Consider the following 27,068-nt stretch of genomic DNA (forward strand, 5'->3'; position numbering starts at 1 on the left):
GCTGCTCCTGCAAGGAGTACGCTGTGGGTTGTTCTGGATGGGGGGATGTCCTTCCTGGCTCTCGGGGCTCATGGCTCCCCCTCATCCTCAGGGAAGAACAGCAGCTCGAGACACTGAGCTCTGCAGGCTCTGATTAACAGTCAGGTGGGACTCCAGGTACCCTTTGCTCCCCTTCCTCTGCGAAGCCAGCCCTGATTCATTATTTATCGGATAATGTCTGTTATCCTGCTGATCCTGCTGATGGGTGCAGCTGATGCGCAGGGAGGCAGCGGGGCCCAGCCCGGCTCTGCAAGGGCTTGGAGGGACAGGAAAGTGTGAGCAGTGGGGTCAGGGAGGGGACTGTCCTGCTCTGCTCTGGCAAGACCTCAGCCAGAGCCCTGTGTTTGGCTCTGGAGTCCTCAGCACAGGAAGGACACGGAGCTGTTGGAGTGAGGCCACGGAGATGATCTGAGGACTGGAGCACCTCCTGCATGAGGATGGGCTGAGAGTTGGACTCGTTCAGCCTGGAGAAGAGAAGGCTCTGGGGAGACCTTAAAGCAGCTTCCAGTGCTGAAAGGGGCTCCAGGAAAGCTGAGGAGTGGCTCTGCATAAAGGAGGGCAGGGAGAGGATGAGGGGGAATGGTTTTCATCTGAAAGAGGGGAGAGTGAGATGAGATCTTAGGGAGAAATGCTTTGCTGTGAGGGTGGGGAGGCCCTGGCCCAGGGTGCCCAGAGCAGTGGTGGCTGCCCCATCCCTGGAGGGGTTCCAGGTTGGATGGGGCTCGGAGCCCCTGATCCAATTTGAGATATCCCTGCTCATGGCAGGGGGTTGGAATTAAATATTCTTTAAGGTTCCTTCCAACCCAAACCGTTCCATGATACTCTGAAAGCGCCTGCTCCCTGGTGCGTGGCACGCGCTGCCGTAGCCGGGCTTCGTTGGGTGCTCAGCTTCCATCGGAAGATCCAGAGATCTGGGTCTGTTCCCTGGGGCCAGGAATGCTGTGAGCAGAGGAGAGACCAGGGATGGCCGGGAGCCGCTCGGCCCCACGGCAGAGCCCGCTGCCCGCAGCGTTTCAAAGTGGAGCGCGTGTTTATTTCTGGGATATCGGGTTTCCGGCAGGAAGGCCGGCAACTGCCAAGGTTTTTATTGGATCCTAGTGAAAGGAATTTAGAGAGTGCCCCGCTTGTTGTCTTTCCCCATGCCTGCAGTGGCTAAGGAGCATTTTTACCTTTGAATTAGGAGCGAGGGGCACGGGGATTTGGTATCCGGCACTGGTGAGGGAGTTTCAAACAGGTTGCCTTATTGTCCCGCAGGCAGGAGGCATAAGGAGGGGTCAAGGCTGAGGGAGCACAGAGAGGGGCTTGGAAGTAGTTGAAAGAACGTAAACTCCGTTGGGCTCAAAGCACATGGGAAGTGTTGCCTGAGCTCTCCTCCTCGCAGCCGGGCCGGGTATTTCACATTTGTTACAGTTTGGACAAGAGTTTGACTGTTCTTGGAGGTGATTTCATAGGAGACTGGAATTCTGAAGACCACGTACAGTGGCTGATTGCTTCAATGTGTGGTGGAGGCAGCTCCAGAGCTCTGATTGCCCTTGGATGCCGCCAGCGCTGACCAACATCCTCCAGGGCGGCAGATCCCTGCCAAGTCCCATTCCTGTCCACGGACACTTGGCTTAATGTGGGGGTTTCCTTCCAGCCCCACTGCAGAGCCACTGCCCCCAGGAAGGGGACAGAGAGGGGCAGCGGCTGTGGTTTGGACCAGAGTCAGAGCTGCACTTGGTAGGAACCAGAGAGCGAGCAGCTCCCAGGCTCTCCATGCGGAGGAGGAACAAAACATGGAATAACACAGGGGTGAGAGTACTCTGGAGCAGCAGGGTCACCCGTGACGAGCCCGGGCTCTGCTCGAAGCCCCTCCAGCCGCTTGGCACTGCAGCGTTGGGCCGTTCCCTCAGGACAAGCTGCTGAAATCTGGGGTCTCCTTAGGGCCCTTGGAAGCGCTGGAGCTCCTGGAGATCTGGATTTCTTCACTTAGGACTCAATCCAGTGAAGGATGGTGGCTGAGCCCTCTGCACTGCGGCGTTTCGGGATTGCACCCGCGTTTGTTCATCCCCGGTGCTGGGTTTGCTGGGCTGTGAGTGCCTGCTGAACAAACCTGGCTTTGGATGAGCAGCCTCTTCTCCCCCTTGGTGGGGGCACCTGGAGGGAGCAATGGGCTCCAGCCTGCAGGCTCATCCTCTCTGGAATGAGGAGGGAAAACCACTCTTTCTGCAGTGTTTATAGTGGGAGGCGCAGCGCAGCACGTTGGGTTTCGGGAGGGGTTTCATGCTGTGCATGTGCTCGCAGGATCTCCGAGCGGATGCTGAACATGAACGGTTTCCTGTTGCTCTTTCAGCTTCAGCTGCAGGATCTGGGACCAGCATCCTGATGAGCACTGGAGAGGAATTCCTGTACTGGAAATTCTGCTCAGTGGAAAAAAAAAAAAGGGTGAATATGGGGAACCTGTTGGTCGCGGGTGTTTTACTCACAAGACAATGCCAGTCAGCAGGGCTCTGGCGTCCCACGGCTGAGCCCCCCGGGAGCAGGGGGTGGGAGGTCTGCTCTGCCCAACGCCCACCACCACAGCAAGATGTATTTATTTGGAGAAAGGGGTAAATTTCCTCTCCAGGAACTATTGGTCCTGGGGAGAAACTGTATTCCCAGAGCCGTCCCTTGCCACCCTTCCATGACTCTCTTCCTCACCTCTCTGGCACAGGGTCTGGCAGATTTCGTTGCCTGCTTTTGATGCCCTTTGGTTTGAAGCTGAGGGAGCTGTGGTCTCGGAGAAGCCAAGGGAGAGAGGCCGGGGGCAGCACGAACGGCAAACGCTGAACTTAGTGTGGAAAAGCAGTGAAGCAAACAAGGAAGGTGAGAAGGGAAGTGACTGCGGAGCGGAGGCCAGGAGGCAACCGTGTGAGTTTGTTCAGGGAGTTCCTCCACATCCTAGGGCAGTCTCCATCCTCTCCCCACACAGGCTCCACCATCCCAGGGCTGCTCTGAGCTCCAGTGCCTTCCCCCAGGGCTCTCCTCCCCATCCCACACGGGTGTCCTTCCCTCTCCCACATAGTCTCCACTGTCCCAGGACCACTCTGAGCTCCCTCCCCGTACCCCCGGGGTTCTCCATCCCCATCCCTGGGTCCCATCCCAAGGAGTCTCTATCGCTCTCCCAGCCCGACTCCAAGCTCTGTCCCCATCCTGGTGTCCCCATCCCCGGGTCTCTGGTCCTTCTCCCAGCCCCACTCCAAGCTCCCTCCCCATCCCCCGTGTCTCCCTCTCTCATCCTGGTCTCTCCCTCGCCATCCCAGGCTCTCTATCCCCATCCCCCATGTCCCCATCCCAGGCTCTCCGTCCCCATCGCAGGCTCTCCATCCCTCCCACCCCGCTGTACTCCTTTCTCCCGGGTCCCCATCCCTGGTGCCTCCTTCTCCATCCTGATCTCTCCCTCCTCACCCCGGTGTCCCCCTCCCCGTGTCTCCATCCATCCCTCCCCAGTCCCCATCCCGGTGTCTCCATCCCCATCCCCCGTGTCCCCATCCCAGGCTCTCCATCCCTCCCACCCCGCTGTACCCCTCTCTCCCGTGTCTCCATCCCATCCCGGTGTCTCCATCCCCATCCCCGGGTCTCCGTCCCACCCCGCGGAGCCTCCATCCCTCTCGCAGCCCCGCTCCAAGCTCCCTCTCCATCCCCATCCCGGTCTCTCCCCCTCCCCGTGTCCCCCATCCCGTCCGGGGCGGGTCGGGGCGGGCTCGGGGCGGTCCCAGCCCGCTCGAAGCGCTGCGAGCGGGGGAGGCGGCGCCGCCGGAGCCGCCCCGGGGATCGGATCGCGCTCCGGGCCGCGGTGCCGGAGCCCCCCCCGGAGCCCCGGGGATGCGGCGGGCGGCGGCGCTGGTGCTGCTGGCGGCGGCGCTGAGCGGCGGGCGGGCGGCTCGGGGCTGCCCCGCGCTCAGCCCGGGCTGCAAGTGCGGGGCCGAGCGGCCCAAAGCGCCCGCCGCGCCCCGCAGGAGGGTGCTCTGCTCCGGAGCGGGGCTCCCCGCGCCCCCCGAGCCGCGCCTGCTGCCCCTCGGCACCGCCACGCTGTGAGTACCGCGCCGGGCATCGCCCCTCGGGAACGGGCATCATCCTCCAGAGATGGGGACCGACCCTCCGCTCGCGTCCTCTAGAAGCGGGGACCGTTCCTCGGGTCACGGGCATCGTCCTCTGGTAGCGGGGACCGTCCCTCCGGTCACGGGCATCATCCTTTGGGAATGGGTACCATCTCTCCTGTCATGGGCATCATCCTCCAGTAATGGGTAGCATCCCTCTGGTCATGGGCATTGTCTTCTGGGAATGGGTACCATCTCTCCGGTCACGGACATCGTTGTCTGGGAACAGGTACCGTCCCTCCGGTCACAGGCACCACCCCTCGGTTATGGGCATCCATCCTCTGGTAACGGGTACCATCCCTCTGGTCACGGGCATCGTCCTCTGGTAACAGGGATTGTCACAGGCATCATCCTCCGGTCACGGGTATCGTCCCTCAGTTATGGGCATCATCCTCTGGTAGTGGATACCATCCCTCCAGTAATTGGCATCATCCTCTGGTATTGCGTACCATCCATCCCTCTGGTAACGGGAATCGTCTCTCCTGGCCCCAGCGATCACCGCTTGGTAACTGGCATTGTCCTCCAGTATCAGGCAACGACCGCTGGTAACGGGTACTGTCCTGTGGTAACGGGCATCATCCTCTGGCCCCGGGCATCGCCCCCACAGTGATGGGTATCATCCCTCCCAGCCCCTGGCATCACCCTCCAGTGCCCCGAGCATCACTGCTGGTAACGGGCATCATCCTCTGGTCACGGGTGTTGTCCCTCCGGGTCCCGGGCACCACCCCTTGGTGACAGCCACCGCTCCCCACTGCCCTGGGCATCGCCCCCCGAGCATCCATCCTGGTGATGGGTATCACTCCTCCTGGCGCCGGGTGTCACCTCCTGGGAATGGGCTTCACTGCCCACTCTCACAGGATTCCCACCCAGCCTTGGGCATCACCCTCTGCCCCCAGTATTGCCCCCCAATAACGGGTATCGCCCTCGGGCTGCTCTGGGGCACCCTGGGAGGGATGGGACCCCACGTGTGGGGTGCACTGAGGTCGCTTGGAGCTGCTCAACAGCCCCGGGGGGCCAAAGCATTGGGGAGACCCTCGCATCGGGGGGCACTGCGGAGGCTCAGCCGCTCCTCGGGGTTGCGATTCCGCGGTGGGGGGGAAGGGGAAAAGGGGTGAAGTCCCCACAGCATCAGGGAGCGCAGCACCACCGGTTGTTTTTTTCACTGACTTTTTCACTTTAATAAGTGAATCCAAAGCAACAAAGGCATTGCCTTCTCCTGCGTGACTTTGTTTAAATCGCCTTACGGCACACGGCGTGTTGCGGCTGGAAAATAACGGAAAGGGCTCCGTTCTCTGCATGGCGCGGCGGCAGCGCGGGATTAAAGTATGGACATGAGCTGGAAATCCAGGAAACGGGCTCGTTTTCCACGCTTCCCTCTGCTGCCTGAGCACTGCGGGAGGATGTTTGTGTTTGAAAGCGGCTGTTCTTACTGGAAATATTTGCTGGAAGGAGATCAGGAGCAGGCAGTGGGTTTCGGGTTTGTGCAGAGGGGCTAAAGCTGCCACTCGCTTCCTTAAAGCTTCCCGGTGTCCTGGGTGCCAGGGAGGGCTGGGGTTTCGGCTGGCGCGGGCAGCTGCCGTGCCTGCTCGCTGCAAAAGGCTGATTGCAGGGTTTATTTATATCTCTGGAGGAGACGTTCCAATTAAAATGTGGTTTGGAGGGCAGGGCTGGCAGCGCCGTCGCTGGAGGGGACGTTTCTTCCTCGTGGGGTGTCACCCCATGAGGGTGGCCGTGCCCACCTGCCCACGCGAGCGTCTCCACGGCCTCGGCTCTCCGCGGCCTCGGCTCTCCGCGCTCTGCTCCTCGCGGAGCATCGGGGCCGCGTGGGGCTGGGCTGGGGGCTGCTGCGCTCCTGGTCCTGTCTGCTCTCGTGTGCTTGAACCCGCTTGGCTGCGTTGCCGCTCCTGTGCTGGAGTCACTGCTGTTTCCACGGCATCTCTCAGTCTCCCTGTGCCACCCCGCGCTCTCGTTTCGGGGTGGTGATGTCCGCTGGGTTATCATGGGGTGGCTGCGGAGGGGACCCAGCCAACGCCGATGTCCCGAGCGTGGAGAGCGGCCGCTGCTGGATTGCGACGGTCTTAATAGCAGTGTAAATCACCCCTGAGCTTGTCTGGATCTTCCCCTTGGTGGGGACGCTGTGGGGCTGCAGGGCAGGTGGAGACCGGGGGGCTCCGGTTGCTCGGGGTAGGTTTTGCTCTTCGTTTTTTCCCTCCTAGGGCCCTGTTCTGTGTGTCATCCCCTTGCAAATACCCGCAGGGACTCCGGAGTCCTTCGTCAGTTTGTATTTGGGGAAAAGCATCCCTCGAGTTGCCTTCTCCGGTGCTTTCTCCAGCGTGAGAGTGTGACCCCAATGCTGAGCTCAAGCCCAGCCCCGCTGTGCCGGGTGGGACGAGGGGGTTTGGAGCCATCCTTGCCGGTGTCGGCTCCCTCGGAGGGGCTGGGATGACCGTGCGGGAGCATTAGGGCATTATACGATCCCACTAAAACGTGACATGAAACCTACAGGCGTAGGCAGGAACCTACAAATATGCGGTGACCCTGGGCTCTGCTCTCGCGCAGTAAACATGATTTATTCTAAACCCTTTCCAGATGGAACAATCAAAACCAGAGGCTTCGGCTTCGGGAGCGTCTTCTGGAGCCGCTGGGGTGCGGGCAGGGAGCGGAGGAGGCAGCGGGGCCTGGGCACGTGGCGAGGGCTGCACGTGCCGTGGGGATGCCCCGCTGGGGACAGCCAAAGCCCGAGCCCCGCGGGTCCCCAGACAGGGCGCTGGGGCTCCAGGGATGCTCGGGTACCGCCTGTGCCACCGGGATGCTCAGCACCGGGGATGCCCCAGGGAACACAGGGTGTGCTTTGTGTGGAATGACACTTAAAAGCAGAGCCTTTTCCCAGTCTTTGTCCTGTCCGGTCTGGATGCAGGCATGGATTAGCGCTAACGAGCAGTGTTGATACCGCGCAGGCAGGGAGGCTCTTCCCAGCGGCTGTCCCGGGCGATGGGGACACGCGGGCAGCCGGAGGAAGTTGGCAGCTGGAGGTCTGTTCCCCTGTGGGTCCTTCACCCCGGCTCTCATTTAGCTTTTTCCCACAGTCTCAGTTTACTTCTCTATTTATCTTGAATTATCAGGCCTGCGCAGAGGAATCCGAGGCTGCCTCCACGGCAGCTGCTGCTTATTTACCCCCCGCACCTGAGAAACGCTCGCTGGCACCGCAGCCCGTGGATGGCAGAGCGGGGATGGGGGATGCCGTGGGGATGTGCCCCGCAGCCAGCGCTGCGCTCGGCCGTGGTGTCCCGGCTTCCCGGGGCACGTGGGGAGCCGCTCGCCCAGCGGAGCTGCAGCTCCTTCCCTCTCGGCCCCTCGTGGGGATCCCGGCTCTGGGATCCGGGCAGAGCGGTGCCCGCAGATGTGGAGCTGCGGGAACGGAGGCCGCGCAGGAAAGCTGTGGTGGCAGGGAACAGACCCGGTACACACAGGGATGCAGGGAACCGGCGTCCCTGCCCTGTCCTGGAGGTGGGTGCGACCTCCATGGTCGCAGTGTTGGAGTCCTCGAGCTGCGGCACGGCAGCAGGATGCGCCCCTGTGACAGGGAGATGCGGCGCTTTGGTCCACAGACGTATTGGTCTTTAGAAGACCAATAAGCTCGTGGTGTGGGAATCCCATGGTGCGGAGCAGGCTGCTGGGATCGGTGCAGGCAGAACTGCTGCCTTTATCGCAGAGCAGGCGCAGGGACCTGCGCGGGGTCACAGGGGTGCAATATCCCCACGGAACCCCAGCAGATGTTACAAGGCATGTGCTTGCTCAAACCCACCCTGTTTTATACCCGCTGGTTAGTTCCTGCTCCCAGCTCGCCATGGGGAGGATGGAGAGATGCCACCCCAACGGCTTTTTGGGGTTATCTTTTTGACTCATCGCTTGGCCGCGGCTGTGGCAGCAGAGCTTGCGCGGATGCAGCCGGGGGCATCGTCCTTGCCCGGCTCCTCCTAGGACTGCGCTCTCCCTTGGTTTGAGGGCACTGGCACCTCTCTGGGACATCCTTCTGGCGTGGTTGCAAGGTGCCAGGGCTCTGCAGCCGTCTATTAACAAGGCTTTAACTCCCTCCCCCTCCAGCTGACCCCGGTGCTAATCGCCTAATGGAAAAAGCCCCGTATCCCTAACGAGACCCAGAGAGCCGCGCCGGCTGCGGCCAGCCCCGCTGTCACACGGGCGGGAGCCCAAACCTCTTCCAGATGTGGAATCCCAGCTCCGGCCTCATTTCTGCGCACAGCTTGATTGCACTGAAATTACAGATTGTCTGCAGGGAATCGAGGGCTTTGACTTATGACCAATTTCCAGTTCTACTTGAACTCCCCTCTCCGAGGCGGGTTTATCCCGGGCGCTGCAGATGGTTTCTTTCCCGACCCTTTATTTGTTATTGATTGGGCTGCAGCCCCAGCAGGTTTGGGTTTTCCAGGGGCTGTGGGTCGTGGTGTTGCCCGGCGCATCCCAGCCCCGCTGCCCTACACCGGCTCTGGAGGTTTCGCCCTCTTGCCGGAGCCGATTTTTCCTGTCCTAACAAAAGCTGAGGGTTGGAACAATAATTTTCACCATCTGAAATAGCCCAGCGTGACGCAAGGCTGGAGGCAACGCCCCGGGAATGGCATGGGGAGGGGAAGAGCACCCAGAGAAGCTGTGTCTAGGGGTCTCCGACCCCTTTGGGCTGTGGGATTTCCCCTGGGATGCTGCAGGCTCCAGAGCTCCTCTGGGTGCCGGAGCCCCTCTGGGTGCTGGAGTCCTTCCTGGCGCTGGAGCCCCTCTACACCTCTCGCCAGCCCAGGGCCCCTCTTTTCCCAAATCCCTCTGCGAAGGAGCCAGCTCTGCTCGGGGCGCAGCCTGCGCCGTATCGGCTGCGAGCATATGCTTTGAATTAATGCACTTGGAGAGCAAAGCGGAGCCGGCCTCGCCGCCCCCAGCGCGGCCCCCCCTTATTAACCTCCACGCCGCTGCCGTCCCCGGGCTGGGGAGCCACCAGCTCCCCGCGTCCTTTTTTGGTTGGGTCCAGAGGAAGTTTATTGTTTCAGCAGCCCAGTTTCTGGAGCCGTTATTTATCCAAGTGGATTCCAGCACGCTTGTAAAAACAATCTTAGTTGGGTTTTTGGTTGGTTTTTTTTTTTTCCACTTTTGGCTCCTCTTTTTGAGATGAAAAAAAAGAAGAAGAAGGGATCTCTGTATCTCCACTCCTCGTGGGGTCCCAGCCCTGAGAGCCCCGGTGCCGTTGGGTTGGAGCGAGGATGCTGAACCCCATCCCAGGCTCAATCCCCCGGGATGGGAGGATGTGAGATGGGAAGATGCTCCTCGGGGGGTCCCTCCTGCTGCCCAGCTGCCGCGCATCCCCCCGCCGTTTCCGTTTGACTCGATGCTCTGCTCCTTAATCCCGGCATTGTCTGGACAGACTTTTCCAGCCATGGCTCAATTAGCCGATTATTGTGCCGGTGGCAGGGCTGTCCCGGCGGGCGATGGGGGCTGCCGGCCCGCCCGTGCACCGCGATGCTGGAGGGTCTCGGGGTGGCCGGATGGGCTGAAGGCTTCGTTCCAGGTGGGATGATGCTGGAGTGGCGTAAGGATGGTTGGACATTGAGGGCTTGGGGGATGCAGGGGGTCCGTAGCCCTTTGCGCCGGACACATCGCTCCGAGCTCAGCTCGGGGGCACTTCTTGCCGCGGTCTTTGCCAGTGCTGCTGAGGTGAGGAGTCCCAGCCTGGGCTGGAGCCAGGGCGGAGCTGCACGGCGGGTCCTGAGGAGCACAGCTGTGCTTTCATGGCCTGCCAAGCTCTGCTGGTGGTTAGGACATTGGGGACCACAGCCCCTCTGCACCCCTGGCTCCACATGGACCTCAGCGAGCATCCGGGGACCCACCACAACCCCTGCCCGAGGCTCTCCCAGCCTGCTGGTGGCAAGAGCCGCGTTGACCATGGCGAGCCAGGGGTCAGTGGGGTTTGTGTGCAGCCCATGATCCCTCCTCCCAGCCGGGCACGAGAGCGGGAGCAGCTCTTGGGGTTTGAAATCCAGCCAAAGGGTTCAGTTCCAGTGCTGAGGGCTGGATCCCAGTGTGGTGTCCCTGACCCCCATGTACTGAGTGGCCTCATGGATGCAATTATTCCATCGTATTTTGGTGTTTCTCAGTGAATGACCTGGAAGGGGACAGTGCTGGAGACCCACTCTGCTGCCTACGGGCGCATGGGGCTGGGAAGTCCTGTGGAGCCTGATGGGAACTTCCTGGAAAAAAGGAAAAGGAAAACATTTGGAACCTAATATCCAGCAAAAACTAAATCAGCCCATGTTGAAGGATGCGAGTTGTAATGGGGGAGCACGACCCCGGTGGCTTAGACAGACAGGGCAAGGAGGAGCCAGGATCTCTGCCTGGGAAAACTCCTATCAGTATGAAAACTTCCAGTTGAATTGTTATTGTTGGTGGGATTTTGGGTGCAAACCGCTCATTTTGGTCGAGGACCTCGTTTCCTTAGGGAAGGGCAGAGCAGGCGCTGAGCTGTGGGGCATTGGGTGGGCAGCGGCCGTGGATGGAGGTGTCCCCCGCACCGAGCCGGGGTCCCGGCCATTCCCGCACTCCATGAAGGCCACTCCCGGGGTGGCTTTGCCCTCGCTCGAAGCTCGCCGTGGGGAGGGCGTCCCATGGCTGCGTTCCCGGCCATGGGCGGGTGGGATGCCTGGCTGCACATCACAGCGGACGCCGATCCCATCGGGGCTGTGGGAGCGTTGCCTTTTAAGGCGGGGAGTGCTGGTTTTATGGCAGAGGCGCGGATGGTCCCAGGGGTCCGCAGACAAAGCGAGCGTCCCTGGCACCGGGGCTCAGCCCTGGGGGCGCGGGGACTGCGTTCCCAGCTGGGCGCCGCTCTCGGGCGCGCTGGCTCCCCGGTGCACGCAGCCACGCCGGCGTGTTCGTGTCGGAACCCCTCCGGCACAGCCGGGTCCAGCTGGCCTGGGGTGCCCAGCTCCCCTCTGCCCAAAAGCTCCTTGGCCGTGCCAGGGACCCCTCTGCCACTCGGGATGGGATGTGGGACCAAACGTGGGAGGTCTGAGTCCGGAGTCTCCCACGCTCGTCTGGTTTGTGCCTTTGCAGCTCACGTGGCTGCAGAGCTGCTGGAGGAGGGTCCTGCGTGCACCCAGCTCAGTCCCTGAGATGGGGGGGTTCTGCTCACCCCTGCTTTAGCGAGGAATCCCCGAGGTCCCCCCATGCGTGCGCAGCCTGCGGAGGCTCTGCCGGGTTATGAAATCCGCTGCTGCTGGAATTAAAACCTTCTGGAGCCATTGGGGCTGGCGCAGGCTTGAGCAACAGCTCCTGCTGACGCCGGGATGGGGAATCAAAGCGTGCCGTGGTGCTGCCGTGGTCCTGAGTTGAGGCTGCTTCAGGAGTGATGCTGCACCTGGAGCATCCCTGCTGCCTCCAGCTCCGGGCAGGGGCTGAGCTCAGCCGGCGGCACTGGTCATCGCCGCTGCGGTGCTGGGGCAAGCCGAGCCACACAAAAGCGGGGTTCCCGCAGGGAGCAAAGGGTGAGCTGTTGCCGTAGCCCTAGCGGCTCTGGCCGCCAGCGTGTGGAAGCAATTTGCAGGCTGGCCAGGCTGCCGGACGCTTCCGCTCCCACCGCCGGGCAGCTTGCGGGGCTCGGACACGGCAGTGCCCGATGGCGGCTCCTCATTAGCACAGGATGTGGCCCAGGATGAGGGACTGCCTCCCAACCCTTCCCTCCCCATCACCAGCCACCAGTGGTTTCAGCAGCCACCGCTGCCCTGTCCGGGTCCTGCTCGCTCCCCGGGAGCCCCTCGGTGTGGGATCGTGGCCAGGGAGAGCTGAGCGTGGCCGCCGAGTGGGTGTCGGAGCGGATGGAGCTCTGGAGCACACAGCCACCATTCAGCCCCGCTGCAGAGCCCACCCGTGTGTAAACAGCCCCGGCTCCGGCCCTCAATGAACCCTTTTTTCCCTGTGCCTCTGCCCTGACCAGGGCTCCAGGCTGCCCTCCCAGCCCCTGCTCCGTGTTGGATCCCGTTGGCCGGCGGGCGCATCGCCGGTGCCCGTGCAGACGCGTGGGGAAGCACCTCTGGTCCCTGAGAGCCAGGTCTGGCTCTGCTAATTGCCACTGACGGGCTTTAATGAGCTCCTGGCTGGGTTGTCGGGTGCTTTGCCCTCCCTCCATCTCCCATCGCCCCGCAAGGGCCCCTTTGGCCGGCAAAGCTGTTTACTTTGGGATAAAACCTCGGCACTGGGAGGTTCCCGGGGTGGCCGCGATTCTGCGACTGGAGGGTGGTCTGGCTGTTGGGGGACAAGACCTGGAGGTGCTGCAGGTCCTCGGGATGCCCTTTCAGTGCAGGTGTTGGGATGGGGACCTCATCACCCACGTGCGCAGCTCCTTGCACCCCGACCCAGGTCTGGAAGCGATGGCCCAGGAGCCACCACAGCCCTGGGCACCTCCAGCCTGGTGCTGCCATGGATGTAGACCATGGCATGGCACCCCGCTGTGGCTGTAGCATCTCAGTTCCCAACCTGGTCATGCAAACCTGTGCCTAAGCCTTCACCATCACCACCCCCTGCAGTGGAACAGCCAAATCTGCTGCTTCTTGTGGTGGGTCCCGCTATCCCCACTCCCCTTCCAGCCCCACTGGTCACCAGGGCATGGACACGGCTCCCTTGCAGGTTGAGTAACGCGGCTGTCCCTCTCCCTCTGCTTTTCCCACAGGCTGCTGAGTAACAACAAGATCACGGTGCTGGAGAACGGCTCTTTCTTCGGGTTGTGGGCTCTGGAAAAGCTGTGAGTGCCCGGTGGGCGGCTGGGGGGTCGGGGCAGGAGGATGGGCAGCCGGGAGCAGGCAGGGCTTCCGTGGGGCAGGAGAAGGTGCCGGCAGCACCGCACGGGTCCTGCTCCTGACGTCGCTCCCGGGTGCCACAGTGGGGCTGGCAGTGGGGCACAGGGTTTGCCACCAGCACCCGCGGGCATCGCAGGGACCCCGGGAGCTGCGCCGGGGTGGGAGGCACGAGGGGGGGGGGCACGATCCGTGGGGGCCGGTATGAAAAGCGACATTGTCCCCCCGAACAAAGTCAACTTTCTTATCTCTTCATGAAAGGCATCTCTATGGAGGGAGCTGTAATAAGGGGAGATTTATGGCCCCCATATGGGTTTGATCTGTAGGTATGCAGGAGCGGGGACCGGCGCACTGAGGGCGTTTTGTTCCCCGCGAGGGTCTCGCGCATTCCTGCGCCGAGCGGGGCCAGGCAGGCTCCCGCCGCGGGACGCTCACCCAGTGGGACGGTGGCCCAGCTGCTGGTGTCCGTGGGGCGCTGGGACAGCTCTGGATTCCTTTCCACTGGGCAGCGGGTCCCTGTCCTGGAGCCCTTGGCCTGGCGTTATCCCCCAGGGCATCGCTGTGCGGGCAGGGGTAGGTGATGGGGAGGGCAGGCAGCGCAGCCAGGGCTTGGGCACCCACCAGGGCAGGCGCTGCTGGTGCCGCTCCACCCTGCGATGGTTACAGCCCTGCAGAAGGTTTGACACAGCTCTGGCTTATTGACTCTGCCAGCCGGGGGGCTTGCAAGGCGAGTTGGGGCTCGCCAAAGGCAGCAGCGCCCACACCGCCTGCGTGGCATTAACCTGAAGAAGGAAGGGTTTATTAATACGGATTTTGTTGGAGTTACGGGTTGGGCACCTGCCCCAGCCCACCGCAGAGCCCCCCAGCTCCAGCTGGCACGGAGGCTGCGGGGCTTGGGATGCACCATGCCCGCCCGTGGCATTGTGCCGGCGGCACGCAGCCTCCGGCTGGGTGGGATGCGGGCACCGGGAGGGATGGGGAGCAGGCAGGATGGAGCCCGTTGTGCCTCGTGCACAGCGTCGGAGCTGCTTTGTGGTTTTAAAGCCGTGGAAGCCCCTGCAGCGCTGTTTTAGAGGTGAGCGGGCAGCGGTTGCCTCAAGGACCCTGCGTCCCTGCATTCCCACAGCAGCAGGTGTGGGGTCACCTCCTCCCGGCACCGAGCTCTCATTAACGGGATGGATTAATGTGCGCAGGCAGGGAGCAGCCGGGGCCCCCGCGGGTGCTGGGCTCGCTGGGAAGAGCCGGGGGGTCAGCATCCTGGGGGATTGCGGCGCTGCAGGCCCTGGGATGCCTGGGGTTCCCTAAAAGTCTCCGAGCTCTGGGACAGAGCAGCCACCTCACATCGCTTCCCGCTCACCTCTGCCGCGCTGAAGCCTTGTGTGGGTCGGAGGGCGAGTGCCAGCGCGTCCGGGGGGCCCTGAGCCGCTCTCCCCCATCCTGAGCCAGCCGGCATCGCGCCGCACCACGCCTGATTGCTCTCGACAGGAGCTGTAATTGTTTTCATCGGATCGGTCCAGGGCTGCGACGCAGATGTGCCCCGCGGAGGGACGGCGCTGGCACGACAGCGCTGTGGCGGGGTCTTGGGGACCCCTCACCTCTCATCCTGGGGCTCGCAGGGGCTCTGCCCGCTGAGCCCACCCACCGTGGGTGCTTCGGTGTCCCAAGACGATGGGGGAAGAGACCCCTTCCTGGGGTCTGGGTGGGGAGCAGGGTGCCCCCCACGCCACCGTCCCTCTGCGCTCGCAGCTTGGCATCTCCAGTGATTTGTAGCGGCGTAATGAGATTAATGAGTCTGAGCGGGGCCGATATGCAGCTCATTAGCGCAGCCCAGCTTGGGAACGTCCTGCCCTCCGCCGGGGCCAGTGCTCCCTTCCTTGGGGCTGAGAGGGGGCTCAGCTGGGTGACGACAGTGACGGGGATGGAGTCTGTCCATCTGTCCATCTGCTCTGGGCTGCAGTGGGTGCTGCTGTGCGCTGGAGCCGCTCGGTGGCTGCGGGCTCAGCCCTGGGGTGCTGTGCTCCTTGCAGCTGTGCGAGCGTTTGCCGTGTGCATCGAGGCTCCGTGCCTTCAGGAGGCGGTTATTCTGCAGGGTCCCCACTCACGGGGGTCCCCGTGCACATGCGGTGATGCGAGGGTGTGCAGGCATGGTGGCAGGGGGGGCTCCCTGTGCACGCCTGGTGATGGAGAGGGGTCCCCGTGCACACGTGGCCCGGTGTTCTCATGCCCAGAGCCCATCGCCCTGACGAGGCAGGGAGAGGAGGGTGCTCAGGACCAGCGGAAACGTGAAGGCAAACAACTATTATGCGGAGAGAAGAGCCTTATCATAAATCAGCAGCAGCAGCCATGGCCCCCGGCCAGCGGGGAGGAAATGACTGAGCAAGGAAGGCTCCTGGTGGGGCTGTGCACCGGGCTGGCCACGAGCACCCAGGACCCAGCACAGTCCCCGGTGGGTCCCATCCCTGCCTGGTGGTCTTCTGCAGCCCCCGGCTTCACGCCAGCCAGAGCCAGGGCGCTGGTTTAGCAATGGACATGATTGGGCTGCTGCGTCCCTGTGCTGGTGGTGCGTGCTGGGTGGGTGTCGATGGAGCGGGGGGTCTGTGGGGACCTCTGGCAGGCTCTCAGCAGGGAGTGGGGCTGCGTGGTTGGTCTTACTAGGATGGATGAGCTGATATTTGCAGGACAGGGGTTCATGGAGTGGCTATTTGTGCAGTGAGCGTTGGCATTGGTGTTGACGTTGGCGTTGAGGTTGCCATCAGTAGCAGCGAGCAGAGCTGTTCCTTCGTCGCTGATGCTCACCTGTGCACCCTTGCCTGCATCCTCGGCCATCGGAGATGCTTGGGCGTGCTTTTCCCTATCGAGGAAAGCCATGGAAGGCAGGCATGGGGAGAGGCATTGTGTTGGCCAAGCAAGGCTGAGACAATGCCAGCCAGGAAAGCATCACGCTGCATTTCCCTCTCCCGAAGTTCACCATGGGGCTGTGCAGCCCCTGCCCCGAGCCGTGCCCGTTGAGGACCCTCAGAAGCCCCTTGTGTGAGTTTTAGCCTGGAAGGAAACACGTCTGCATGTTGACGGGCTGCTGGGAGCGTGGCTGGGATTTCCTCTCACACCACTGGAACCCCCAGGCCCGCCTGCGCCCCCAGGATGTGTGGGAAGGGTTTGCCTCTCGCCCCCATCCCGGCTGCCAGCGTGTGGGCTGGAAGTGAGGGCTGCGGTTCCTGGAGCGTCCCCAGGGCCGCACACGGAGCAGCGGGTGACCCAACGATGAGCGCTGTGGAGGCAGCTGTAAATAAACACCGCATCGCCATATGGATCCCATTTCCTCTCCCGGGCAGCGCCAGCGCTCGGCAGGAGCCACCTCGCCGGTCCCTGGGGCTGGATGGAGCGGCCGAAGCCACTGGCGAGCCTCTCATTAGATAGGGGACTCCAATCAGGTTAATGACCCAAACGAGCGTCTTGAGTGCCACAGAGCCCTTTGGCTGGGCTGGTAGCGTGCTCTTACCCTGCTGGGGCACGGCTGCTCCGGGAACACGGCACACAGGGATTTAGATTGGATATTAGGAAAAATCTCTACTGTCAGAGTGGTAAAGCACTGGACCAGGGCGGTGGTGGAGTCTCCATCCTTGGAGGGGTTCAAAGAACATGTAGACGTGGCACTTTGGAACATGGTTTAGCAGCGACGGTGGGGTTGGGCTGACGGTCGGGTGGGGTGAGCTTAGAGGACACTTCCAACCTTAATGGTTCTGTGATTCTATTCTAAAATAACAAGAGGGAAATGGGATGGAAAGCTGCTAATGAGGCTCCCATGCGGGGTTTTGCCATGCTTGGGGCAGCCAAGGAGCTCACCCACGTGTGGGAGATGGGGTTGGGGATTCAGGGAGTGCTCGTACTCTCAGCATTGCGTCTCCTGCAGACGGGGCTCCTGCCTGCGTGCCCTGAGCTCTTTTCTGTCTCCCCACAGGGACCTGAAGAACAACCTGATCAGCACGGTCCAGCCAGGTGCCTTCCTCGGCCTCCCCGAGCTGAAGCGCCTGTAAGTGCCAGCACAGCCCCCGGGAGGACTGGGGACAGTGCGGTGACCCCAACCCTGATGCCCCTCTGCTTGCCTTGCAGGGACCTCTCCAACAACCGTATCGGCTGCCTGAGCGCCAGCGTCTTCCAGGGGCTCTCCAACCTCCTCAGGCTGTGAGTAGCTCCCTGGGGACCCCCTGGCCAGCCCTAGCCCCTGGTTTCTGGGGGGACCCCACACCTAATGCCACCAGCATGAGTGGCTTTGCACCTCAGGGACAGCCCAAGCCGGTGTCTGGTTCTAATTCTCTGCCTCCGGCTGGTACTGGTGCTTGTTCAGCTGTGGCTGCCCTGTGCCCACCTTCACCTGGTGCCTCTGGGAGATGTTCCCCATCCCAGCAGCCTCCTGGTGCCTCTGGGGGATGTTCCCCATCCCAGCAGCCTCCTGGTGCCTCTGGGGGATGTTCCCCATCCCAGCAGCCTCCTGATGCCTCTGGGAGATGTTCCCCATCCCAGCAGCCTCCTGGTGCCTCTGGGAGATGAGATGTTCCCCATCCCAGCAGCCTCCTGGTGCCTCTGGGAGATGTTCCCCATCCCAGCAGCCTCCTGGTGCCTCTGGGAGATGAGATGTTCCCCATCCCAGCAGCCTCCTGGTCCCCTCCACACCACCTTTCTCTCTTGTCCTGCAGGAACATGTCCGGGAACATCTTCTCCAGCCTCCCACCCGGTGTTTTCGACGAGCTTCCCTCCCTGAAAGTCGTGTGAGTTTGCACCCCGGGTTTTTGGCACCCGCGGCGTTCCCTGCTGGAGGCTCTGGGGTCTCCTGGCGTCCCCCGCGCCCCGTGGGCGCCCCGTGACATGGATCCTTGCAGGGATTTTGCCACTGAGTACCTGACGTGCGACTGCAACCTGCGCTGGGTGCTGCCCTGGGCTCGCAACCGCTCGGCGCAGATCTCGGAGCGGACAGCATGTGTCTACCCCCGGCAGCTCCACGCCTTCCCCTTGCGCAGCGCGCGGGACAGCCAGCTCCGCTGCGGTGAGCCGGGGCCGGGGCGGGGGCGGCGGCGGGCGGCGGGGGCACGCGCTCACCGGGGCGGCTGTGTCCCCCGCAGCGGGTGCCCCGGAGCTGCACACCCACCACCTCATCCCATCGCTGCGCCAGGTGGTTTTCCAGGGCGATCGGCTGCCCTTCCAGTGCACCGCCACCTACCTGGACAACAGCACCCAGATCCGGTGGTACCACAACCGCGAGCCGGTGGAGGAGGATGAGCAGACGGGTGTCATCGTGGAGGAGAGCCTCATCCATGACTGTACTTTCATCACCAGGTCAGGGATGGGGATGGGGTGGGAATGGAGATGGACTTGGAAATGGGGACAGAGATAGAGATGGGATAGGGACAGTGATGGCTGTGGGGATAGAGATGGGATGAGGACGGGGATAGAGATGGGATGGCGATCAGGACGGAGACGAGATGGGGATAGGGACAGGCATGGAGATGGAAGTGGGGACAGTGCTAGAGGTGGAATGAAGATGGAAATGAGATGGGGACAGGAACAGAAATGAGATGGATATAGGGACAGTGATAGAGATGAGAGGGCCATGGGGATGAGGATGGAGATGATGTGGAGACAAGGATGTAGATGGGGACGGTGATGGAGATGCACATGGAGATGGACATGGAGATGGGGACAGTGATAGAGATGAGGTGGAGATAGGGATGGAGATGGGGACAGTGATAGAGATGAGAGGAGCATGGGGTTGGGGATGGAGATGAGGTGGAGACAAGGATGGAGATGGGAACAGGGATGAAGATAGAGATGGAGATGGGGACAGGGATTGAGACAGGCTTGAGGATTGGAATGGACACTCGTGGCTGTGGCTCTTGCAGGTTTGCAGGTACCAAGTGCTGTGGGTGGGATGCCAAGTGTGGGCACCTCCTGTGCTTCATGGTGTGTGTCCCCATGTCTCCAAGTGTGAGGGGCTGATGTAGCAGGTTTGCTGTGGGGCAGACCCACCATGCACGCCCATCCCCTCTGCCCACAGCGAGCTCATCCTCTCCAACATCCATGTCTCCGCCAATGGCGAGTGGGAGTGTGCCGTCTCCACCTCGCAGGGCAACGTCAGCAAGAAGGTGGAGATCGTGGTACTGGAGACCTCCGCATCCTACTGCCCTGCTGAGCGGGTCACCAACAACCGTGGGGACTTCAGGTAGGGCCCAGGGGTGGCCTGGCTGTGGGGTGGGGTAGAGGTGTGCATGATGTGTGCCACATACAGTGTGCGCGGTGCGTGCCGGAGCGGGGGGCTCGCTGCAGGTGACCGGGCGTCTGGTAGCGATTAGCGGCCGCGGGGAGCGCGAGTGCTTTTGAAGGGCTTCCCGTGCCGACGGCACAGCTCGGCTCCAGCAGCAGAGGTGTTGGAATTTCTCTGGCATGAGACAAAAGGCTCAGGGCGCCTGCCGTAACCTCAGCGGGGCCGCTACGGAATAGAAATTCCTGGTGCAGTCAATGTGGCTTAAATTAGCAGTGCCACCCCCAGCCCGCTGCTTCCCTCTGCTCTGTGATGAGTGGGATATGGCACTGCGGAGCGGGATGCAGCTTTCTGGGGAGCATCACCCTCAGCACCCCAACACCAAGGGCAGGTGGGGGCTTCTAGGGGGGCTTTGGGGTCTGCGGTGCCCACGGGCCGTGGCGCTGGGTGGGGTCTGCGCAGGGAGGGCAGGCTGGGTGCCCGTCGGTGGGTGACCCTGGTCACCGTTTGTCTGCGCCCGCAGGTGGCCCCGCACCCTGGCCGGCATCACTGCCTTCCAGCCCTGCCTGCAGTACCCCTTTGCTGTGGGGCCGGCGGCCGGCGGCGGCGCGTTGGGCGAGAAGCAGGCGTGGCGGCGGTGCGACCGCGCCGGGCGCTGGGAGGATGGCAACTACTCCCACTGCCTCTACACCAACGACATCACTCGTGTCCTCTACACCTTCGTGCTGGTGAGACAGGGAGTGGGGAGGGGGCTCGGCTGGTCCGGGATTGCCGGGCGCAGCCGGTGACCGTGCCGCTCTGCAGATGCCCATCAACGCCTCCAACGCCCTGACCCTGGCTCACCAGCTCCGCGTCTACACAGCCGAGGCAGCCAACTTCTCCGACATGGTTGACGTCCTCTACGTGGCCCAGATGATCGAGAAGTTTATCGGCTATGTCGACCAGATCAAGCAGGTAACGAGCGCTGCTCCCTTCCCCTGCTTGCCCCAGCCCTGCTGGGTGTTTTTGGGGTGGAAAAGCATGAATTGGGGTGTTTGCCGCCGGGGGCGGCAGTAGCTCGTTGCAGAGCCGCTTGCTGTCCTTGCAGCTGACGGACGTCATCGTGGAGATGGCCAGCAACATCATGCTGGTGGACGACCACATCCTGTGGATGTCGCAGAAGGAGGAGAGGGCTTGCACCAGCATCGTCCGCTCCCTGGAGAAGCTCGCCGCTCACACGCTCGGCAGCAACTCCCAGCACATGGCGGTGGTGAGCGGGGGGCCAAGGGCTGGGCGGGAGGAGCAGGCGCTTGGGCTGCTGCTGGGGGGTCTCTGCCTGTCCTGGGGGGCGTCTCTGCCCATGCTGGGATTCTCTGCCTGTGCCAAGGGGTCTCCCTGCTCATGCCTGGGGGCTCTGCCCATGCCAAAGGGTCTCTACTTCTGCTGGAGAGATTCTGTGCTTGCTGTCAGGGGGATCTCAGCCCATGCTGGGGGTCCCTCTGGCCATGCCAAGGTGTCTCTGCCCATGCCAAGGGGTCTGTCTGCCCATGCCGGGGGTCTCTGTCAATGCTGGGGGGGTCTCTGATGGTGCCAAGGAGTCTCTACCCATGCTGGGGGTCTCTCTGCCCATGCTGGGGGTCTCTGCTCATGCTGGGGGGGGCTCTCTGATGATGCCAACGGTTCTCTCTCTGCCCATGCTGGGGGTCTCTGCTCATGCCGGGGGGTCTCTGCCCGTGCTGGGGCTGACGGCCGCCCTGCGGTGGTGTTCCTGGCAGAACTCACGCAACATCGCCTTCGAGGCATACGTGGTGAAGCCCGAGAGCTACGTGGGGCTGAGCTGTGTGGCTTTCCAGCGTCGGGACGGGGGTCTGGCTGGGCGTCCCCCCTCAGCCGAGCGGGGCACCGAGCCCATGCCCGACCAGCAGCTGAGGCTGCGCTGCACCACGGGGCGCCCCAACATCTCCCTGACCAGCTTCCACATCAAGGTACGGAGAAGCTGGGGAGCAGGGGATGTCGGGGGAGGTCATCCCCTCCTCACCAGCCACCGTGTGCCTGCAGAACAGCATCGCCCTGGCCTCCATCCAGCTGCCACCCAGCCTTTTCGCCAGCTCCGTCCCGTCCACTCCGCTGGCCGACTGCAAGCTCCAGCTGCTGGTCTTCCGCAACGGGAAGCTCTTCTGCAGCACGGGCAACTCTTCCCGCCTGGCTGACGATGGCAAACGCCGCAGCGTGGCCACACCAGTCATCTACGCGGGGACCTGTAAGGGCTGCTGGCTGGCGGGGTGCTTGGGGTGCCCTAAGTGGGGGTTTCCACGGGGGCTGGAGCTCCGTGGGGCTCCTTGCGGTGTGTCCATGGGGGTCCTGCAGAGCAAAGCCACCCCTGGGGTCCACATGGGGAGGTGGCACCATGCCCACGCGTGCAGTTGGGGCTCCGCCACCGTGCCCAGCCTCCTCTGGGGGTGTCTCTCTCCCTGCTCACCACCTTCCCCTGTCGCTGCAGACGGCTGCAGAGTGGGAAACCTTTCAGAGCCGGTGACCGTGTCGCTGCGACACCCCGGGGAGGGCGCAGACCCGGTGGCCGCGTATTGGAACTTCGAGGTGCTGGGGGGAATGGGGGGCTGGAGCGCCGAGGGCTGCCAGCTGGCTGCCCAGGAGCCCAACGTCACCTCCCTGCACTGCCGGCATCTCAGCAACGTGGCTGTGCTCATGGTACGTGCAGGAAGAGGAACCCTGGCCGGGGGCTGTGGGGTCTGGGGGCTGTGGGGTGGGGCGGATGGAGCTGGGTCTGATGGGCTGTGCTGTGCAGGAGCTCAGTGGCTTCCCCAGTGAGGCACACGGCGCCGTGGAGGTGCTGCATCCAGCCATGTACACCTGCACGGCCGTGCTGCTGCTCTGCCTCTTCACCACCATCATCACCTACATCGTCAACCACAGGTGAGTTGGCGTCTTGGCAGCAGCCTTGGCTGCGCTATCGGTGGGTGGAGGGGCTGTGGTTGGGTGGACATCTCTGTGGGCGGCTGGAGGAGCTCCCCGAGCACTGTGGATGGATGGCCATCCTGGAGATGACCAACCAGAGCATGACGATGCAGGGGATGGCCCTCCAGGTGATGGTTCTCCAGGAGACGGTTCTCTAGGAGATGGCTCTTCAGGACATGGGCTTTCAGGAGAAAAAGGAAAGGAAAATGTTGCCATGCAAGCACTTCTGGCACAGGAGCCCACCTGGGGGTGATAGTTCAGGGCCGGACAGGAGCTCCTGAGTGCCCATTGTGCCTCTCTTCCAGCACCATTCTCATCCCGCGGAAGGGCTGGCACATGCTGCTTAATCTCTGCTTCCACATCGCAATGACGGCCGCTGTCTTCGCAGGAGGCATCACCCTCACTGGCTACTTGATCGTCTGTCAAGCGGTAGGCACTGGGCCCTGGGGAAGAGGAGGCTGTGAGAAAGATTTCTTTGCTGATAGAGTGGTGAAGCACCAGACCAGGCTGCCCAGGGCAGTGGTGGAGTCTCCATCCTGGAGGGGTTCAAAGAACATGCAGACGTGGCTCTTGGGGACGTGGTTTAGTGGGCACAGTGGGGTTGGGCTGGATGAGCTTGGAGGTCTTTTCCAACGTTAATGATTTGGTGATTCTCCGAGGGCCACCGTGTGCTGCCGGTGCTGTTTGCAGAGCTCAGCGTGGGAGCTTTTGCCCTGCCCAGACCTGCAGGATGGTGACTGGCGGGGACGCAGCAGTGTCTGCAGCGTCCCCCCTTCCCGACCATCGCCTCTGTCCCGCAGGTCGGCATCATCTTGCACTACTCCTCCCTCTCCACCCTGCTCTGGATGGCGGTGAAAGCCAGAGTGCTCTACAAGGAGGTGACCTGGAAAGCACCGCGGCAGCCGGATGGAGACACATCCCAGCCAGCCCCCAGACCCATGCTACGGTACAAGCACCCCGTCCCCTCGCCCTGGCACCATGGGGGGAGCAGAGAACCATGGGGGTTCCCCCTGCCCCACGTCCAGAACCTGGGGCAGGACTCGCTGAGCCGTACAACCCCATCGTGCCCACAGCTATGCCCTCCCTGTGACACTGTCCCCCCCATGCAGGTTCTACCTAATCGCCGGCGGGATACCCCTCATCATCTGCGGGATCACTGCAGCCGTCAACATCCACAACTACCATGACAACAACCCCTAGTAAGTGTCCCTGCTCAACTGTGCCCTCCTTCCCAGCCGGGCAGGCTCCCTCCACCTTGGCCGTGCCAGGAATCCAGGCAAGCTTGGGGAAAGGTGGTGAGATTTTTCCCAAGAATTATCGAGATATTGGGAAAAACAAGCCAGGCAGCCCCGAAGCTCAGCCCCTTGTTCAGACTGGAGAAGAGGAGGCTGAGGGGAGACCTCATCGTTCTCTGTAACTGCCTGAAAGGAGGTTGGGGGGAGGTGGGTGCTGGGCTCTGCTCGCAAGTAACAAGCGGTAGGATGAGAGGAAACGGCCTCAGGTTTTGCCAGGGAGGGTTTAGATTGGATATGAGGAAAAAATTCTTCACCAACAGAGTGGTGAAGCCCTGGACCAGACTGCCCAGGGCAGTGGGGGAGTCTCCATCCTGGAGAGGTTGAGAGAACGTGTGGCCATGGCACTTGGGGACACGGTTTAGCAGGCGCGGTGGGGTTGGGCTGATGGTTAGACTGGATGAGCTTAGAGGGCTTTTTCCAGTCTCAATGGTTCTGTGATTCTCTGACCCGTGGCAGCTGTGCGGCACCCAGGTCTGCTCAGCAGAGCCCCTTTCCTCCCTCCCTACAGCTGCTGGCTGGTGTGGCGGCCCAGCCTGGGCGCCTTCTACATCCCCGTGGCTTTCATCTTGCTCGTCACCTGGATTTACTTCCTCTGTGCCGGGCTCAGCCTCCAGTGCCGACCATCGCGCCAGAAAGATGTCCCAAAGCCTCTGGAGCCGCCACCACGGCTGGGAGGAGCTGGTGACCTCCTAACAGACTCGGGGTCCATCTCGGTGACGCTGAACGCGGGGCTGCCCTGCCCCGAGGTGGACGGCGTCTACTCCCTGCAGGTGCAATTCTGGGCATTGGTGACCACCCACGCCTTGTACGTCGCCTTGTGGACGTTCGGCGCCATGGCCGTGTCCCAGCGCTGGTACCTCAACATCGTCTTCAGCTGCCTCTACGGCATCACCGCCGTGGCACTGGGACTCTTCATCTTCATCCATCATTGCATCCGGCGCCGGGATGTCCTCAACTCCTGGTTCTCCTGCTGCCCCTCCTACGGGAACGCACTGCCCATGCAGGCGTACGTCCACCCCGGGCTTGTGCCGGAGGATGGCTCGCAGGTCTTCATCGGCTGCGATCCGGAGGCGGCTCGCTCCGGTGCCTCCTCCTCGCCCAGCAGCGCCGGCTCGGCCGCGGGCCGCTGCAAGCTCACCAACCTGCAGGTAGCCCAGAGCCAGGTGGATGCTCGCCCGGCCGCCTGCCCGGAGCTGGACCCCGCCGACGGCAAGAGCGCCGGCACCAGCAGGCACGCCAGCAACCTCCACGGCCGCAGGAACCACCGGGGCAGAACTAAGCCAGGACGGGACGGGAAGCACCACCGCTTGAAAATGCTGCGGGGCCCCTCGTCTGAGCATCCCTCCAGCGAGAGCGGGAGCGTCCACAACAGCCACTCCGAGAGCTACCACAGCGGCAGGAACAGCCCCGTCGGCAGCGGCCGCGCCGCACCGCAGGCTCCCCAGGACGTGGAGACGGCGCCCAGCCACTCGGAAGGCAGCGACGGCGGACGGCGGGTGCCGGACTTCGCCGAGGCTCGACGGAGGAGCGCCAGCAGGGACAACCTGCGGCAAGCCAGCGCGGCCGAGAAGGAGGCGAAGCGTCGGTCCTACCCGCTCAACGTGGCCAGCCACAACGGCGGCCTCAAGGGCAGCAAGTACGACATCAACCTGGCCAGCACCGACGGCGTGGCCGGCATGAAGACCGGCCTGTGGAAGAGTGAAACCACCGTGTAAAGGTGGCGAAGGATTGGATGGCCACAGCGTTTTCCTCCGGGAGCCTGCAAGGAGGCAACGCTGCGGGCATCGCCGCGTGCACTAGTGGGGACGGACGGCACAGCCAGGGGCTCCGGCTCGAGGGCGATGCCGAGCCCGATCCATCTCCCACAGAGGCTCAAAGCTTCCCACGGCAACGCCGGGGTGTCGAGTGAAAGGCAATCCCTGCTCTTCAGCAGCCTGAATTGCAACCGTACTTCAATCGCTCCTGCATGTCACTTCAGACTGATCCTAAATGCTATTTTATAATATACAGAGGAAACAAAAGTCTATTTTTCAAAGCTCTATTATTGAATGTATATATATATATATATATATATAGACAGATCAGTAAGTGATGCAAGTGCCTCGTTACCGACCAGTGTTCTCCAGGAGCGGGCAAGCCCCACGGCGCTTTGGCAATCGCCCGCTCGTGCCGCGACTGCAATATTCCCGACGAGGGAACCACACCGGGCGCCCTTTACGCCCCGGCACCGTAGCGCCGATGCCGGTGTGACCCCGGCCTGAGGAAGCTGCTTCTCAGCGAGTCAGAGTGGCTCCTGCGCCTGAAATAGTTTTACATGGTAAAGTTTGACTCGCGTGGGTAAAGACGCCAGCGTTTCGCCCCGTGGGTTATGCAGCTGCCAAAGTAAAAAAGCCATATCGCAAAGCCAGCACAAGGTAAGCGGAGCCTCAGCTCCGAGGCGGTTGTCTGCACTGTTTTAATGCCAGACACTAAAATCCCAGCCAGAAAAGGCCCCCGAGCCCTCGGAGGTGTAAGCTATGCAATGAGGTGGGCTGCGGAGCCGTACCGCTCCCGGAGCCAAAGCCAACCCTCTCCACCAAAGCACCAAAGAGCCAAGCTGTGGGCAGAGCCAGACCAGGTCCTCATCCCCAAACCAGCTTAGAAACTCCCGAGTTTGCTCCTGGGAAGGCAAAGAAGGCCCTGAACTCGTGTTGGACGTTCCTGGGGAAGTGGGAGAACGATGCCAGTTAATAGGGACCTTCCCTGAGCAGCTCATGCCATGCATTCGAAGGGCTGGAACTTGGATAAGCACTTATTTTTTCCCCATTTATAAACAAGTCTTCCCCCCTTTTGTTTTTTCCTCTCCTGCAAATAAAAAGCCACCTGGTGGGCAGCAGCGGGCGCTGGGAGCCTTCTCCCACTGGGTCTTGAAGGTTTCCTAAGACAAGAGAGCTCCCATCCCGTGCTGGTCCAGCACTGCCTGCCCTGCCCACCCCTTGTCCGGCTGCTGATGCCAACCTCAGCCCTAGGAGGGATGCAGAGGAGGCGGGATGGGAGCCTGCAGCCTCCTCTGCCCTTTCCAGCCTCCCCCACCTCCGTTTTCTCCTGTGTGCCAATGAGTTTAATTAGCTACCTCCCGAGGGGTCGCGAGGACCAGGCAGGGGCTGGCAGGGAGGGGGAGTTAAAAAGCACTTGGATTTGTCCGAAACCCTCGGGAACCCTCTTCCCACCCGATGGCTTCGCCCCTGTTTCCCTGCGCCTGCTTTTTATTACGATTCCCATCCTCGTTGTTGCTCCCGCAGCCTGCACAGTCTCGCTGACGCTGAGTTGTTATATACGCTTGCTGCACTGTGACAGTATTATATCAAAAGCTTTGTATTATTATTATTAATTACACTTTTCTTTGTCTGTTTACAAGCAAATGACATATCAACAGAGAGCTTCTTGCAATATACGGGGGAGGGAGGGGAAAGTATGCCAAAGAAATGTCTTTAAAGGGGTCTTTTTGCATTTTTATATGAATAGAAGGTTTCTAGCAGATATGTTTTGTTTAATATATTAAAGATTTGCCAATCTGCCAAGA

At 62.1% G+C, this 27,068-nt stretch overlaps 1 protein-coding gene across 2 annotated transcripts; it reads left to right on the forward strand.

The window, feature by feature from the left end:
• The first annotated feature begins 2,712 nt into the window (after positions 1–2,712).
• Positions 2,713–27,068, forward strand: ADGRA2 (adhesion G protein-coupled receptor A2). 2 transcript variants are annotated; one of them, XM_054088911.1, is made up of 19 exons: positions 2,713–2,883; positions 12,880–12,951; positions 16,962–17,033; positions 17,114–17,185; positions 17,698–17,769; positions 17,881–18,044; positions 18,121–18,334; positions 19,053–19,217; positions 19,780–19,984; positions 20,061–20,210; positions 20,344–20,505; positions 21,011–21,220; positions 21,294–21,495; positions 21,736–21,944; positions 22,042–22,169; positions 22,517–22,640; positions 23,012–23,157; positions 23,321–23,410; positions 24,015–27,068. In XM_054088911.1, exons 5-19 carry the CDS (start codon positions 17,702–17,704, stop codon positions 25,219–25,221), a joined length of 3,444 nt encoding a protein of 1,147 aa, XP_053944886.1. In that variant the 5' UTR covers positions 2,713–2,883; positions 12,880–12,951; positions 16,962–17,033; positions 17,114–17,185; positions 17,698–17,701; the 3' UTR covers positions 25,222–27,068. The 2 variants fall into 2 exon arrangements, with proteins under 2 accessions (XP_053944886.1, XP_053944885.1); XM_054088910.1 differs by lacking the exon at positions 2,713–2,883 and adding an exon at positions 3,778–4,091.

Source organism: Cuculus canorus, chromosome 26 (assembly GCF_017976375.1).
Source record: "Cuculus canorus isolate bCucCan1 chromosome 26, bCucCan1.pri, whole genome shotgun sequence".
NCBI classification, from domain to species: Eukaryota; Metazoa; Chordata; class Aves; order Cuculiformes; family Cuculidae; genus Cuculus; species Cuculus canorus.

Bases quoted from the DNA above. Each gene is read 5' to 3' on its own strand.
- ADGRA2 (XM_054088910.1), top strand. From the start codon at position 3,883: ATGCGGCGGGCGGCGGCGCTGGTGCTGCTGGCGGCGGCGCTGAGCGGC. The intron at 19,985-20,060 runs GTGAGACAGGGA...GCCGCTCTGCAG, and splicing joins TCCTCTACACCTTCGTGCTG to ATGCCCATCAACGCCTCCAA. The intron at 23,411-24,014 runs GTAAGTGTCCCT...CCCTCCCTACAG, and splicing joins TACCATGACAACAACCCCTA to CTGCTGGCTGGTGTGGCGGC.